Below are 18325 nucleotides of genomic sequence, written 5' to 3'. Positions count from 1 at the left end.
ATGTAAGAACATTGAGTTAGGAAAAATGGTAGTATTATTCGAGGCTTACAGTAGACAGTACATCATTTGTGTTGGTGGTTTCCAGTTAGTCCCATCACTACTTATTTTAGGGGACCAGGACTATTTTGGACTATTTTGCATCTTTTACATTGTCTATATCTAGGTCTGCAAAGCAGCAAGTGACAGAGGATAATCAATCTTTCTTTTATTTCTGATAAGCTCATGGGAACAGAAGAAGGACTGACTGGGTGTGTAATGGCCAGAGCTGCTGACTTTGAAACTGGGGTACCAGGTTTGAGTCTTGGCGACGGCTAAACATCATGTGAATCTGAGTATATCTCCTCATGCCTAAAAACAATAAATGTTTCCTAATTTGACTGCTGATCATGTGAAGCGCTCCAATATGCTTCGGGTCAAGTCTGCTCTATATAAAACTGCAAAAACAAAACTGTAATCATTGATTTTTTAGGGCAAAATTACAAATCTGTTGGCCCGACGGACTTGTGGTGGGTTGGCGTTCTTCTCACCCTACATTACGACCTTGGCAGATGTGCCCTCATGGGACCTCTGACTCCGCCACGGAACCGCCATTCCCTGGAGGTGTATTGGTGCTCTTGAGGCAGTAATAAGCTTGGCAGGCCTGCGACAGTCCTGTCAAGCATATTATGGTTTTCCTCAGAGCCACTGATTTCATGAAGGTTTTTTCTATGTGCCTCACTCCATGTGGAATACTCAGGGAAAGTATGCCCCTATACCAGCGACGGCTCGTGGAGGGAGTTACGGTGGGGCAGGAGGGCGGGGAGGGGGAGGGGCAGGGCGGAGGTTGCTAAAAACTGGCATATGGATAATTGCAGGTAAGTAAACAATTTAATTAATAAAACGAATTTCGTAGCTCGCACTGCATTGCATTTTGCGATGCAAGGCGCACTACGAAATTCGTTTTATTAATTAAATTGTTTACTTACCTGCAATTATCCATATGCCGGTTTTTAGCAACCTCCACCCTGCCCCTCCCCCTCCCCGCCCTCCTGCCCCACCGTAACTCCCTCCACGAGCCGTCGCTGCCCTATACCATACATTTGGGTCTATTAATTATCGGATCACTGAAACAATATCAATGGCAAAAATATAGAACTATAAAAATATCGAGTAAAAAATATAGAATGCCAAAATATCGACTTCCTATCTCCAAACAGGTAAGTACAAAAATATCGAATCAAAAATATCGTTGTAAAAAAATATAGATAGTGAAAATATCGAATTTTTTGAGCAATGCATATCAGGAGAGCGTGATCTTAACCTACCAAGGATTTCACTTTTTAACGTAAAACTGTGGGCAAATCTCACTTGAGAAATACAGTTCTATGCTACTACAGGACCCAGAAGGCCACAGTTGTGGCTACGCCTACAAGGGCGGTGTAAGCGTTCTATTGAACAACATGCTTGCCTGGATTCATTGCTGCACCTGTATGCCAATGATTAAGAGGACACTCAAAACGCGTCTGGAAGAAGGCGCTATGGATTTTAAAGCACGTTTCTTTGTTCAAACGCATTGCAGTATCTCAATAAAACAAGTGCAACAATAACCTACTTGGCGGCTCTTCCTCAAGGGTAACCTTTTGTGTGTGAAATGTTTGGCGGCTGACCCAGTCGCGAAAGAAGCCACTCTACTGCTGCGGACCCGCGGTGACTTCAGGTGAGAGTACATCGTGATATGGGAGGTAGTGCGTATTGGGATACACAAACTGAGCAATGTGTATCACGAGAGCGTGATCTTTACCTACCAAGGATTTCACTTTTTAACGCAAGACTTTGGGCAAATCTCACTCGAGAAATACAGTTCTATGCTACTACAGGACCCAGTAGGCCACAGTTGTGGCCACGCCGACAAGGGCGGTCCAAGCATTATATTGAACAACATGCTAGCCTGGATTCATTGCTGCGACTGTATGCCAATGATTAAGAGGACACTCGAAACGCGTCTGGCAGAAGGCGCTATGGATTTTAAAGCACGTTTCTTTGCTCGAACACATTGCAGTATCTCAATAAAACAAGTGCAACAATAACCTACTTGGCGGCTCTTCCTCAAGGGTAACCTTTTGTGTGTGAAATATATATATTTATATATATATATATATATATATATACATATACATAAACATAGTATTAATAAAAAATATCCAATATATTTACCATAGGATAGCGAGAGGGTTAAATTTACTATTTCCACTCCAGTGAGTGCAACAGTAGAAAAATAATTGCATAGCGTAGCAGTAAAAATTACTATTCCCACTCCAGTGAGAGCAAAAGTAGGGAAAGCGTTGTATAGCGGGAGGGTAAACATTACTATTCCCACTCCAGAGAGTGCAACAGTAGGGAAAGCGTTGGATAGCGTAGGGGTAAAAATTACTATTCCCACTCCAGTGAGTGCAACAGTAGGGAAAGCGTTAGATAGCGTAGGGGTAACATGTACTATTCCCACTTCAGTGAGTGCAACAGTAGGGAAACCGTTGGGTAGCGGGACGGTAAAAATTACTATTCCCACTCCAGACAGTGCAACAGTAGGGAAAGCGTAGGATAGCGTAGGGGTAAAAATTACTATTCCAACTCCAGTGAGTGCAACAGTAGGGAAAACATGGATAGAGTAGGCATAAAATGTACTATTCCCACTCCAAAGAGCGCAACAGTAGGGAAAGCGTTGGATAGCGTAGAGGTAAAAATTACTATTCCCACTCCAGAGAGTGCAACAGTAGGGAAAGCGTTGGATAGCGTAGGGGAAAAAATTACTATTCCCACTCCAGAGAGTGCAGCAGTAAGGAAAGCACTGGGTAGCGTAGGGGTAAAAATTACTATTCCCACTCCAGTGAGTGCAACAGTAAGAAAAGCGTTGGATAGCGGGAGGGTAAAAATTACTATTCCAACTCCAGGGAGTGCAACAGTAGGGAAAACGTTGGATAGAGTTGGCATAAAATGTACTATTCCCACTCTAGTGAGTGCAACAGTAGGGAAAGCATTGGATACCGGGAAGGTAAAAATTACTATTCCCACTCCAGAGAGTGCAACAGTAAGGAAAGCGTTGGGTAGCGTAGGGGTAAAAATTACTATTCCCAGTCCAGTGAGTGCAACAGTAGGGAAAGTGTTGGATAGCGGGAGGGTAAAAATTACTATTCCCACTCCAGAAAGTGCGACAGTAGATAAAGCGTTGGATAGCGTAGGAGTAAAAATTGCTATTCCCACTCCAGTGAGTGCAGCAGTAGGGAAAGCGTTGGATAGCGGGAGGGTAAAAATTACTATTTCCACTCCAGAGAGTGCAACAGTAGGGAAAGCGTTGGACAGCGTAAGGGTAAAAATTACTATTCTCGCGACAGAGAGTGCAACAGTAGTGAAAGCGTTGGATAGCGTAGGCACAACATTTACTATTCCCACTCCAGTGAGTGCAACAGTAGGGAAAGCATTGGATACCGGGAAGGTAAAAATTACTATTTCCACTCCAGAGAGTGCAACAGTAGGGAAAGCGTTGGATAGCAGGAGGGTAAAAATTACTATTCCCACTCCAGTGAGTGCAACAGTAGGGAAAGCGTTGGATAGCGTAGGAGTAAAAATTACTATTCCCACTCCAATGAGTGCAACAGTAGGGAAAGCGTTGGATAGCGGGAGTGTAAAAATTACTATTCCAACTCCAGAGAGTGCAACAGTAGGGAAAGCGTTTGATAGCGTAGGGGTAAAAATTACAATTCCCAATCCAGAGAGTGCAACAGTAGGGAAAGCGTTGGATAGCGTAGACATAACATTTACTATTCCCACTCCAGAGAGTGCAACAGTAGGGAAAGCGTTGGATGGCGTAGAGATAAAAATGACTATTCCCACTCCAGAGAGTGCAACAGTAGGGAGAGCACAGGATAGCGTAGGGGTAAAAATTACTATTCCAACACCAAAGAGTGCAACAGTAGGGAAAGTGTTGGATAGCGTAGGGGTAAAAATTACTATTCCCACACCAGTGAGTGCAACAGTAGGGAAAGAGTTGGATAGCAGGAGGGTAAAAACTACTATTCCCACTCCAGTGAGTGCAACAGTAGGGAAAGTAAATACTTCATATATAAATAAAAATAAAATAAATATTAATACCAATTACAAATTAATTAAAATAATTAACACTGTTATATAATATATTAATTAATCAATTAAAAATAAAAATAAAAATTAATTATTAAAAATAATTACCTACTAATACAAATTATTTACCACTTAACAATTAGTTAATTAACAATAAAAAAGAAATTAAAAATTAGATTAAAAAAAGGATTTAAAAATTGTATTACTTACAATTAAATAACTTCCCACCCTTTTCCCCTATAAACCCACAACCCGCTACAGAAAATAAATTACTAAAAGTAACATATTTGACAAATAATCAATTAATTAAAATTAATTACCAATTATATTTTAATTAATTAAAAATTAATTAACAATTAACTCAAAATAAATACCAATAAATAAATTAACATATTTAATTCATTTTAACCTTTTCGCTGCTGATGATGAGCTGAGCTCGTCATCAGCTACGGCGCTCGTATGCTGATGATGAGCTGAGCTCGTCATGTAACGCGGGTTTTTGAAAAACGCCGCACACAGCGGGAAAAGCCGCCGCAGCGATGCGGATAATGAAATTACTTCCGACCCTATTCCCCTATAAACCCACAACCCGCTACAGAAAATAAATTACTAAAATTAACATATTTATCAATTAATCAATTAATTAAAAAGAATTGCAATTATATTTTAATTAATTACCATTTAATAATTAATTAACAATTAATTCAAAATTATTACCAATAAATAAATTAACCTATTTAATTAATTATAATTAAATTACTTCCCACCCTATTCCCCTATAAACCCACAACCCGCTACAGAAAATAAATTACTAAAACTAACATCATTATCAATTAATCAATTAATTAAAATTAATTACCAATTATATTTCAATTAATTAACAATTAATAATTAAATACCAATAAACAAATTAACATATTTATTTAATTATAATTAAATTACTTCCCACCCTATTCCCCTATAAACTCACAACCCGCTACAGAATTATATTACGCAACAATTAATTACCATAAAAAAATAATTAATATAAATAATAAAATAAATATGTAGTTTTCAAACATATACTAACAAAAAACACTTTAAAAATTGATTTTAACTTACTTACCTCAAATTCGATATTTTTGTATATTCTCTCCATTCTATATTTTTGTTGTCTATATTCTGTCCATTCAATATTTTTGTTGTCTATATTCTGTCCATTCGATATTATGTCCATTCTATATTTTTGATTCGATATTAATGCTATCCTATTCGATATTTTTGTAGTTTATTTTCTGTCCAGTCGATATCGTATCCATTCTATATTTTTTAATCGATATTAATGCAAATCGATATTAAAAACTCGATATTTTGAGTGTATACCTTAATTATCATGATGCGCCTAGTAGTCATATCCGTAATAGTCACTTAAGACTTCATGTTTTATTCTTTTAAAAAAAAAATTCGTTTAAGCTCTTCTTTGCCCATTGGATTGCAACCCATTCCTTGTTCATCTGGATAATTGCGCCATCATTTCACATGGATTAGTAAAACTCAAAACATATATGGAAAATAGGCTGATGTTCCTCTGATTTGAATACTTTTACTTCACAACTGGCATCTGCACATAGAGAGGTATTGTGCAAAACACAGATATGACAAACATATAAACGATTAATTAAATTTTTGAACATTTTAAACATAATGCACACACAAATAACATAATCCAACTTTACAAAAATAAAACACATGTGATCAGGATTTCATAAGAAATTGTCCTCTGTTTTTAACCATTCAAGGTTATCAGATTCTTTGGTAGGGGACATGATCTGGCCCTCTGGGGAAGGGGTTAGGTGGGGGTTCAAAGAGTTGCCCGAATGCTTACTGGGCCACAGAGGCGTCATTCCCCTATTTGCCTTCATGAATGTGCTACTTTCTTAATTTTCAAAGATGATGTCCTGGCCACCTAGTATACACTGACACATTTCGACCTGCGTGTGGGGCTTGTTTGATTTAGATGAATACTCTCCAAGAATTGTCACTTTTAAAAAATGTGTTTTTATTAAAGTCCAAACGAAAAAACCAATACAACAAATCCATTACAGCCAATACAATGAACGAAAGAAAATACCTTAAGACAAAACAAAAAAATTCCGCAATCTCCAAAATATTACAAAAAGCAATATAAAGTCAGAAACAAATGGGAAAAAAGAACAAGAGAGAAAAATGCGTTAACTACAAAAATAAATTGAATAATCCTTCCTCACAATCTCAGTCAAAGTAAGAAGCCCATATTTTCACAAATTTTCTAAGACCCCCACACACGTAATGCATAAGAATGTTCACTTTTCCAGACTGCTTTCATTTTGTTAGACCATTCCAGAATGGAAGGGATGACAGTAGTGCACCACCTTTGCAAAATAAGTGATCTGGCTACAGCCATTGCAATATATAAAGCCAAAAGTCAGGATCGTAGCCAATTACGACTAACAAATCACTAACTGCTATTTGGGTGCCACACTCAACTTCTAAATAACAGAAGATATCCTTCCAAAACTTCTGGATCATTGGACATTGTACATTATATGTGACCTGTTAGCAAAGGGAAAATTAACGCAACAAAAATGTGGTGAATGATTGGAATACATTTTTGATAAAGATGCAGGCGTACGATACAGTTGCCATTTGCTGAAAAATAGTATCCTACGCCCGTTCGCACCTCTAAGCATGTTAAAATTGAGATTATTGATAAATGACTACAGATTAGCTGAAATTTCTAAATCTTCACTATCCTTCCATTTTTTAATTGCCTTTTGCCCAATATCTGGGGCCCTAGCTAAAGCTAGGCGCTTTTTCCATGCCCTTGGTTTCTGCGTGAAAGGATCTTCTATAAGTTCTTTAATTAGCTGATGTTGTTTGCTGATCTGAGAAATATCTAACTCAGTGAGGAATTTAAGAAGGATATTATATGATCATAAAAGAATAAAATCATTGGCTAGCAACTGTGTTATTTCGAACATGGTCAACCGTTTTCCGTTCCTCAGGAAATCTAGAACCTTACAAAATCCTACCGATGCCCATTTTAAAGTAGGACCTGAGGTTTGTGTGATCCCTGCTAATAGTAAGATATCAGTTAGTAAAGTGGTTGAATTGATTACCGGGATAGAATATTTTTGATAAAGTGCCTGACGTTTTTTGAAAAACCAATGAAGGCACTTATAGCGAACCCGCTTCGGGGATCGAAATATAAACAGTGGTGAATGAATTTGGCTTTCCTTACACATTAAATCCATAAAGCAATTAATAAACAAGTGTGACTGAGATTGAGATTTGAATCTAGACAGATACTGAGCAAAATAAGCATAATAATAATCCCTGAGGTTTGGGAGGGCCAAGTCTCCATGGTCCTGTTCTTCATACAAAGTGCTGAGTGCGATACTCTGTGTTTTTTTTGCCCAAAGAAAAGAAGTAAACATAGACTCAACTTGTGAGAAAAAAGTGCTTGACAGACAACAAGGAATGGTTGAAAACAAGAAATTAAACAGAGGGAGGACAGACATTTTAATCAAGGCGACCCAACCTAAAATGGATAGCGGCAAAGAGTTCCAGCGTGCAAACAAGGCCTGGATTTTCCGCAAGAGAGGCAGAAAATGTAGTTGATATAAATCGGAAACTCTTTCATAAAGAAATACCCCCAAATATCTTTTAGGAAGGCAATAAAACCGTTCTGGTCCGGATGTATCAATTGTGCCCCATAACGGTTGAATCGAAGTGACAATTGTCACATTGAAAGGCTTCACCTGTGTGAAAATTACACTTGGTTGGGCTGAGGATTCAATTGCGTCAGTGCTCGAAGCATTCAATCACTCTTTAGTATTTGGAAAATTTCTTTTTTGGAGGAAGGAGTTATCTCAGGCAGGAACCGAATCCTTGTCACAAAATGGATCCTCTGTGACCATAACCCAGAAAAAATCATGACGTTCCATGTGGAAGCAGACAGGAGGGCACAACATGTGCCCCCCCCTGTGTACATGCACCCCCAGTTCCAGCACAGCATAAACTTCAGAGTACATGCCATGTTGGAACTTCCTTTAACGTTCCCATTGTGGTGCCTAGTTTATAGGTACTGCAGCGGGAACACCAAACGGACTGCCCACCAGTGACTAAAACATTCCAAATATGGGCTTTCTTGTTTCCTTGGTCTGTTGTTCCACAAACTCTTCCGTATTTTTACGTTGTACCTAGGTAGTCTATCTTATGCAATTCCTTTGTACTTTCCCTGTTGGGTTACACCCATCTGATACGCTAAAAAATCAATAAAATGTGTTGTTAAAAAACAAAAGTCAAGTGCATTCCCATGGCGACGGGGTATGGGGGTGATGTAGGGCCCCCTTTGTTACTCCACCACCAGTCTTTTCATGGCAGGGCTCCCTCCATGAAATGGCCGGCAGAACTCGTAATATGCTCAGTCCCGGTGAGCAGCTGAAATTGTGGCGCACTTCTGCCACCACCATGGAATGACTGCTCCCTGCGCAGCCGGTGATCCTCTGCTGTAATGACTTTTAAAGTCGTAATGCAGCAGATGAACCACCGCCAGCATGAGTGCAGCGGTCTTACGACCGCCACACTCGAAATCAGGCCTTATGTTCCTTCTAAATTATATGCAATACTGCACTGATTTATTGGAGTGCATGTGGTGTAAGGTTACTGATTTTGTGGGACAGTAGCTTGGTTTTCCTTCTGTCTGTGATGCAGTACTTCTTTCTTATTTGAAGTTATTACAGACTGTTAGATTGGCTATAATCCATTTTTTACGAACTTTACCAAAATGAAGATATTCCTTAATAAAATTCTTGAAAAATCATACTCTGCAAAAAGGATGCAATTTTTAATTTTGCTACATAAAAAAATAAGGAGAGCATACACTGTAGATACATGTAGATAAGAAGGTATTTGTTAAAAGTTTAAGCTTTGAGTTTCCCGCTCTAGGAGTTCTTTGTAGAGGGACTGCTGCAACACTTCTATAAATGCTTTTTGACAAGCATGGCATGACTTGTTTTCAGTAGCATAACATTGGGTTTTGCTGAAAATACTGAAACTGAATTTTCGGGTTTGATTAAAGCTTGAGGTTTTCGTGAGCCATGAAAATGCAAAGCTTCATTAAGCACATCTAGTTCTATAGCCTCGATTTTAAGTAGAGTTCAGTGTGTCACAAATCTGTAAGCAATGTAGGCACAATATAAATGCATTTAACACCTTAGCCTGCAGACCTAAAATAAATATGCCCTCATTATAGAAAAGGGGCGAGATACTTGGTCTGTATGTCACTACAAGTAAAATTCCATTAGGTGAGCATATCGCCAACTGTAAAGATCTTCTTTTCCTTCGAATGTGGCCCATGTAAATGAGGTCTGCTTTATTGAGCCATTGGCAGGGCCAGACAGGTATTCTATTTTCCTGAGCATTTCCCTTGTGGGTTGCGGCCCACAGAGTCCAGTATTGAGAGTCCGGGCAGCTCCTGGTGCTGCTTCACTTTCTCCCGGTCCTTGACGAGAACTGCAGCAGTCAAGTAGAGACTTTAAGATAGAGAGAATGAAAGAGAGGAGGAAGTAGAGAGAAAGCAATCATATAGAGAGAGACAGAGAGGGAGGAGGGCATGGATGATGGATGATGGAAAGAGAGAGATTGTATGAGGAAATGAAAAGAGTAGGGCTGGTTTGAGCATTTTTACCAGGGCTGCTTTTGGTTCCCCAGCCCCGCCCTGGCCACTAGCAGTTCGATACCTTTTGTTATTGCAATGTTCATTTCCAGTATAGAAACTCTGTCTTAAAACCCCACTGATATTTTGTGGTCTTACACTAAGCGAAAAGACTATGGTACAAGAGGGATTTCTAAGGAGTTACTAAGGGCCCAAATCACTGGAGGGACACACTATATTGCATACCAGAATTTGGCAGTGCTTTTTCTTTTCAGCAGCCTACTAGACTTTCATGCTGAAATAGCCAGGCAGATGGCAAAAATGAGCCCTCAGTCCATTTTACCACTTGTCTGAAGAAGGATGGATTTTACATATAGTGCCTCTTCACCTAGGAATTTTACCTAGTGAAAACACAAAGGAAAATTTCGCCAAGGTGTTTATGAGCATGTAAAGTGGTACTTCTATAGTAATACTACTTTTCATACTCATAAATGCCTTTGTGAACTTGCCCCATAGCTTGAGACACAGATAAGTATAGAAAATGGTTATAGGTGCCAAAAACACACATTTATAAGGAAGTCAATCAAATCAAAAGTGTAAGTTGAGGTTAGTATAAAGAATATAGGGGCAGCTGACACAGGTATTTACAAGTGTGTACAGTAGTACTACAATTGTACTATTTCACATACTCATAAATGTCTTTGCTGTTGTCCTCTTAACTTTTACTGTGGCTGGTGGAAAAGTTCTTATAATGAGGCCCGTGTTGTTTTGTTGTATGGACATGCCAGAAAGCTTGAGTTTGCCAAAATCTGATAACTGTTTTAAATGTAGGATAGATATAAGATCCAAGTTGAAACATTTTTAGCTGCTTGTGTTTCTTTGAGTACCCACTAATCTACTTACATCTTTGCCAGAAATCACCATAACAACACAGCCTAGAATAGTCAATACTATCATCACGTAGCATGTCATTACCCGCATCTTACTCTGGGCAGCGTTCATTAACTCGTATCTGCAAAACAAAAACAAAACAAAACATATTCAATCACAAATGTAAAGCCTACAACAGACAATTGTTTCTAATCTCATAGATGTATTTCAGTTTAGGCTATTGTTGCTCCATTAATATTCCTGTCATTCCTTTATAGTCAACCTTCTTTTCTCAGATTCTTGCTGAAATTATAGGTAACCATTGATAAACTGTTTTAGCTTATTGTAAAAGGTTGCATATGACTTGCTGGACAGACATCAGAGTGCTATGGAGAAAATTAAAGTCAGAAATTATTTGTAGCATCTGATGATTATTTATTTTCATCAGTTTCAGTTGCTATTGTTATTTAATCAGTAGAATCTCCATAACTCATACCCTGCAATTCTAGGGAGCAGAAACAATTTACAACTGATCATTTCAAATTTCCATCTGTGTTTGTGAGGTCATCTGCTCGAGTCCCCTTATTTATTCTGTGATCACTTTTGTTAATAAAGCATTTTAAATGGAACATATTTGTCCTAGTAATCACCTGGAACATGAAAACCACTACTTAAAAAGCACTGATCATATTATATAGGCAACTGTAACAAACATCCCGTATTAAAACACAAAGCGCCTGGACGCCTCAGGGCAACTGTAGCGCTCTACAAATCTTTTTTTCATTTCATTTCACATCAAACACAGATAATTCAAAGAGTATCATAACAAACCTCGTTACTGTAGTACATATTTTTCTGCAATGCTAAATCTCTAATCTTAGCAGTGATATTCTAATATCCTTAGGGTATCAGGTTCTAGAGTTACAAATGTCTCGACTAAATTTCTCCCGTAAACATCCAGGCATGGTCAATGGAAAATCTTTTGCTCACTGAGTCATGTGGATCTTCACAAGTAATACATATTGCTTTATTCACTTTCCAAATGTAATTGGACAGCCAATGTGTAACAAACAGTTTGAAGCAAGGGTAAGATAGTTACAGAAATATTCAGATGGTCTAAATCAATTCCACATATATCAGGGAGCAAGGGGAAGTGAAGAGGTTAACTGGAAACATTTGAGAAATATCCACACAGAAACAGAAGGCCTTGAAGAACAAACCTGTAATTTGGATTTTGGGGAACAGGGGATTTCTGATAAAAGTGTGACTCTGAATGGCAGAGAGGAGTCAAAGGATTTAGAAAGAATCAGTCGCAGATATGGTTAACATCTGTCCTTGTGGAGCAGATCTGAAATATTTCCCTTTGTTCCAATATTTACTACAAATTAATCTTTCCCTGTAAAAATTTCTTGATTCTAGGAAAATCACTGCTGGTGTCTGCTTCAGCCCACAGCTCCTCATCACAGCGTCTGAGCTGTACAGCTAGGGCTCTCCCAAAGTCCTACCCTGATTGCTCACCACTGTCAAGCTGCATCTTCTCTAGAGCAAGCATCACATATGTGTTTTTGCTCTTATAGCAAACAAAACAAGTGATGGACCGAATGTGGATCAATGTCACACATTCAACCCAGTCCAAAGATCTGGGCCCAAATCCATCGTTTTTTTGCACTCCACACCACCCTGGGTTAGACAATGGCGATATGCAAATCAGCTCTGACCCTGTGCCCCATGGGAACAGTCCAGTCCGAACTACAAAAGCCATGTCCTTCCCAGAACGGAATCAAGCATCCGAGGACCGGACCGGTTTCGAGGTAACACCTCTCATCAGCCCGGCTAGCTTGACTCCAGTGGTGTGGAGTGCCCGGGACCCACGTCTGAGCATCCCCAGCGCACTTATGGCGAATTTGCAAACAAAATAAGTGATGGACCGAATGTGGATCAATGTCACACATTCAACCCAGTCCAAAGATCTGGGCCCAAATCCATCGTTTTTTTGCACTCCACACCACCCTGGGTTAGACAATGGCGATATGCAAATCAGCTCTGACCCTGTGCCCCATGGGAACAGTCCAGTCCGAACTACAAAAGCCATGTCCTTCCCAGAACGGAATCATGCATCCGAGGACCGGACCGGTTTCGAGGTAACACCTCTCATCAGCCCGGCTAGCTTGACTCCAGTAGTGTGGAGTGCCCGGGACCCACGTCTGAGCATCCCCAGCGCACTTATGGCGAATTTGCAAACAAAACAAGTGATGGACCGAATGTGGATCAATGTCACACATTCAACCCAGTCCAAAGATCTGGGCCCAAATCCATCGTTTTTTTGCACTCCACACCACCCTGGGTTAGACAATGGCGATATGCAAATCAGCTCTGACCCTGTGCCCCATGGGAACAGTCCAGTCCGAACTACAAAAGCCATGTCCTTCCCAGAACGGAATCAAGCATCCGAGGACCAGACCGGTTTCGAGGTAACACCTCTCATCAGCCCGGCTAGCTTGACTCCAGTGGTGTGGAGTGCCCGGGACCCACGTCTGAGCATCCCCAGCGCACTTATGGCGAATTTGCAAACAAAACAAGTGATGGACCGAATGTGGATCAATGTCACACATTCAACCCAGTCCAAAGATCTGGGCCCAAATCCATCGTTTTTTTGCACTCCACACCACCCTGGGTTAGACAATGGCGATATGCAAATCAGCTCTGACCCTGTGCCCCATGGGAACAGTCCAGTCTGAAATACAAAAGCCATGTCCTTCCCAGAACGGAATCAAGCATCCGAGGACCGGACCGGTTTCGAGGTAACACCTCTCATCAGCCCGGCTAGCTTGACTCCAGTGGTGTGGAGTGCCCGGGACCCACGTCTGAGCATCCCCAGCGCACTTATGGCGAATTTGCAAACAAAACAAGTGATGGACCGAATGTGGATCAATGTCACACATTCAACCCAGTCCAAAGATCTGGGCCCAAATCCATCGTTTTTTTGCACTCCACACCACCCTGGGTTAGACAATGGCGATATGCAAATCAGCTCTGACCCTGTGCCCCATGGGAACAGTCCAGTCCGAACTACAAAAGCCATGTCCTTCCCAGAACGGAATCAGGCATCCGAGGACCGGACCGGTTTCGAGGTAACACCTCTCATCAGCCTGGCTAGCTTGACTCCAGTGGTGTGGAGTGCCCGGGACCCACGTCTGAGCATCCCCAGGGCACTTATGGCAAATTTGCAAACAAAACAAGTGATGGACCGAATGTGGATCAATGTCACACATTCAACCCAGTCCAAAGATCTGGGCCCAAATCCATCGTTTTTTTGCACTCCACACCACCCTGGGTTAGACAATGGCGATATGCAAATCAGCTCTGACCCTGTGCCCCATGGGAACAGTCCAGTCCGAACTACAAAAGCCATGTCCTTCCCAGAACGGAATCAAGCATCCGAGGACCGGACAGGTTTCGAGGTAACACCTCTCATCAGCCCGGCTAGCTTGACTCCAGTGGTGTGGAGTGCCCGGGACCCACGTCTGAGCATCCCCAGCGCACTTATGGCGAATTTGCAAACAAAACAAGTGATGGACCGAATGTGGATCAATGTTACACATTCAACCCAGTCCAAAGATCTGGGCCCAAATCCATCGTTTTTTTGCACTCCACACCACCCTGGGTTAGACAATGGCGATATGCAAATCAGCTCTGACCCTGTGCCCCATGGGAACAGTCCAGTCCGAACTACAAAAGCCATGTCCTTCCCAGAACGGAATCAAGCATCCGAGGACCGGACCGGTTTCGAGGTAACACCTCTCATCAGCCCGGCTAGCTTGACTCCAGTGGTGTGGAGTGCCCGGGACCCACGTCTGAGCATCCCCAGCGCACTTATGGCGAATTTGCAAACAAAACAAGTGATGGACCGAATGTGGATCAATGTCACACATTCAACCCAGTCCAAAGATCTGGGCCCAAATCCATCGTTTTTTTGCACTCCACACCACCCTGGGTTAGACAATGGCGATATGCAAATCAGCTCTGACCCTGTGCCCCATGGGAACAGTCCAGTCCGAACTACAAAAGCCATGTCCTTCCCAGAAAGGAATCAAGCATCCGAGGACCGGACCGGTTTCGAGGTAACACCTCTCATCAGCCCGGCTAGCTTGACTCCAGTGGTGTGGAGTGCCCGGGACCCACGTCTGAGCATCCCCAGCGCACTTATGGCGAATTTGCAAACAAAACAAGTGATGGACCGAATGTGGATCAATGTCACACATTCAACCCAGTCCAAAGATCTGGGCCCAAATCCATCGTTTTTTTGCCCTCCACACCACCCTGGGTTAGACAATGGCGATATGCAAATTTTCTCTGACCCTGTGCCCCATGGGAACAGTCCAGTCCGAACTACAAAAGCCATGTCCTTCCCAGAACGGAATCAAGCATCCGAGGACCGGACCGGTTTCGAGGTAACACCTCTCATCAGCCCGGCTAGCTTGACTCCAGTGGTGTGGAGTGCCCGGGACCCACGTCTGAGCATCCCCAGCGCACTTATGGCGAATTTGCAAACAAAACAAGTGATGGACCGAATGTGGATCAATGTCACACATTCAACCCAGTCCAAAGATCTGGGCCCAAATCCATCGTTTTTTTGCACTCCACACCACCCTGGGTTAGACAATGGCGATATGCAAATCAGATCTGACCCTGTGCCCCATGGGAACAGTCCAGTCCGAACTACAAAAGCCATGTCCTTCCCAGAACGGAATCAAGCATCCGAGGACCGGACCGGTTTCGAGGTAACACCTCTCATCAGCCCGGCTAGCTTGACTCCAGTGGTGTGGAGTGCCCGGGACCCACGTCTGAGCATCCCCAGCGCACTTATGGCGAATTTGCAAACAAAACAAGTGATGGACCGAATGTGGATCAATGTCACACATTCAACCCAGTCCAAAGATCTGGGCCCAAATCCATCGTTTTTTTGCACTCCACACCACCCTGGGTTAGACAATGGCGATATGCAAATCAGCTCTGACCCTGTGCCCCATGGGAACAGTCCAGTCCGAACTACAAAAGCCATGTCCTTCCCAGAACGGAATCAAGCATCCGAGGACCGGACCGGTTTCGAGGTAACACCTCTCATCAGCCCGGCTAGCTTGACTCCAGTGGTGTGGAGTGCCCGGGACCCACGTCTGAGCATCCCCAGCGCACTTATGGCGAATTTCCAAACAAAACAAGTGATGGACCGAATGTGGATCAATGTCACACATTCAACCCAGTCCAAAGATCTGGGCCCAAATCCATCGTTTTTTTGCACTCCACACCACCCTGGGTTAGACAATGGCGATATGCAAATCAGCTCTGACCCTGTGCCCCATGGGAACAGTCCAGTCCGAACTACAAAAGCCATGTCCTTCCCAGAACGGAATCAAGCATCCGAGGACCGGACCGGTTTCGAGGTAACACCTCTCATCAGCCCGGCTAGCTTGACTCCAGTGGTGTGGAGTGCCCGGGACCCACGTCTGAGCATCCCCAGCGCACTTATGGCGAATTTGCAAACAAAACAAGTGATGGACCGAATGTGGATCAATGTCACACATTCAACCCAGTCCAAAGATCAGGGCCCAAATCCATCGTTTTTTTGCACTCCACACCACCCTGGGTTAGACAATGGCGATATGCAAATCAGCTCTGACCCTGTGCCCCATGGGAACAGTCCAGTCCGAACTACAAAAGCCATGTCCTTCCCAGAACGGAATCAAGCATCCGAGGACCGGACCGGTTTCGAGGTAACACCTCTCATCAGCCCGGCTAGCTTGACTCCAGTGGTGTGGAGTGCCCGGGACCCACGTCTGAGCATCCCCAGCACACTTATGGCGAATTTGCAAACAAAACAAGTGATGGATCGAATGTGGATCAATGTCACACATTCAACCCAGTCCAAAGATCTGGGCCCAAATCCATCGTTTTTTTGCACTCCACACCACCCTGGGTTAGACAATGGCGATATGCAAATCAGCTCTGACCCTGTGCCCCATGGGAACAGTCCAGTCCGAACTACAAAAGCCATGTCCTTCCCAGAACGGAATCAAGCATCCGAGGACCGGACCGGTTTCGAGGTAACACCTCTCATCAGCCCGGCTAGCTTGACTCGAAACCGGTCCGGTCCTCGGATGCTTGATTCCGTTCTGGGAAGGACATGGCTTTTGTAGTTCGGACTGGACTGTTCCCATGGGGCACAGGGTCAGAGCTGATTTGCGTATCGCCATTGTCTAACCCAGGGTGGTGTGGAGTGCAAAAAAACGATGGATTTGGGCCCAGATCTTTGGACTGGGTTGAGTGTGTGACATTGATCCACATTCGGTCCATCACCTGTTGTGTTTGCATATTCCGCCCTAAGTGCGCTGGGGATGCCCAGACGTGGGTCCCAGGCACTCCACACCACTGGAGTCAAGCTAGCCGGGCTGATGAGAGGTGTTACCTCGAAACCGGTCCGGTCCTCGGATGCTTGATTCCGTTCTGGGAAGGACATGGCTTTTGTAGTTCGGACTGGACTGTTCCCATGGGGCACAGGGTCAGAGCTGATTTGCGTATCGCCATTGTCTAACCCAGGGTGGTGTGGAGTGCAAAAAAACGATGGATTTGGGCCCAGATCTTTGGACTGGGTTGAGTGTGTGACATTGATCCACATTCGGTCCATCACCTGTTGTGTTTGCATATTCCGCCCTAAGTGCGCTGGGGATGCCCAGACGTGGGTCCCAGGCACTCCACACCACTGGAGTCAAGCTAGCCGGGCTGATGAGAGGTGTTACCTCGAAACCGGTCCGGTCCTCGGATGCTTGATTCCGTTCTGGGAAGGACATGGCTTTTGTAGTTCGGACTGGACTGTTCCCATGGGGCACAGGGTCAGAGCTGATTTGCGTATCGCCATTGTCTAACCCAGGGTGGTGTGGAGTGCAAAAAAACGATGGATTTGGGAACAGATCTTTGGACTGGGTTGAGTGTGTGACATTGATCCACATTCGGTCCATCACCTGTTGTGTTTGCATATTCCGCCCTAAGTGCGCTGGGGATGCCCAGACGTGGGTCCCAGGCACTCCACACCACTGGAGTCAAGCTAGCTGGGCTGATGAGAGGTGTTACCTCGAAACCGGTCCGGTCCTCGGATGCTTGATTCCGTTCTGGGAAGGACATGGCTTTTGTAGTTCGGACTGGACTGTTCCCATGGGGCACAGGGTCAGAGCTGATTTGTGTATTGCCATTGTCTAACCCAGGGTGGTGTGGAGTGCAAAAAAACGATGGATTTGGGCCCAGATCTTTGGACTGGGTTGAGTGTGTGACATTGATCCACATTCGGTCCATCACCTGTTGTGTTTGCATATTTTGCTCTTATAGCAGCAACAGGATGTCTGCTATATGATCCTAGGAAAGTAGTTACCATCCCCGGATGCAAGCTTCACTCAGCAGTCCTTCAGATGTCTTTTTCCAGCAGTCAAGTAAAATCGTCCTCTTTCTTCAGATGTTCTTCCAGGTCTAGAAATCTGCTGAAGAATTGGTGATGAGGTAGCACTGTTATCATGTCCACTTGTCAGCAGCTGTAAAATTCCTACACCCCAGTCCTGAACTCCAAACTCCTTTTGCAACACTTCCTCTCTTACCTTATGGTAAATCGTCCTAGACTTT

General features: G+C 43.1%; 1 protein-coding gene across 1 annotated transcript in view; it reads right to left on the bottom strand.

The window, feature by feature from the left end:
* The window catches only part of LOC147718729 (protein FAM162B-like), a 96521-nt gene that overhangs the window by 11209 nt on the left and 66987 nt on the right, over positions 1–18325 (bottom strand). The window contains exon 3 of the mRNA XM_086966768.1: positions 10694–10802. Coding sequence (XP_086822894.1) covers positions 10694–10802 — 109 coding nt within the window. The remainder of the gene's footprint in view (positions 1–10693; positions 10803–18325) is intronic.

Source organism: Lissotriton vulgaris, chromosome 4_1 (assembly GCF_964263255.1).
Source record: "Lissotriton vulgaris chromosome 4_1, aLisVul1.2, whole genome shotgun sequence".
Lineage (NCBI taxonomy): Eukaryota > Metazoa > Chordata > Amphibia > Caudata > Salamandridae > Lissotriton > Lissotriton vulgaris.
This window is presented reverse-complemented; position numbering and strand designations above follow the sequence as displayed.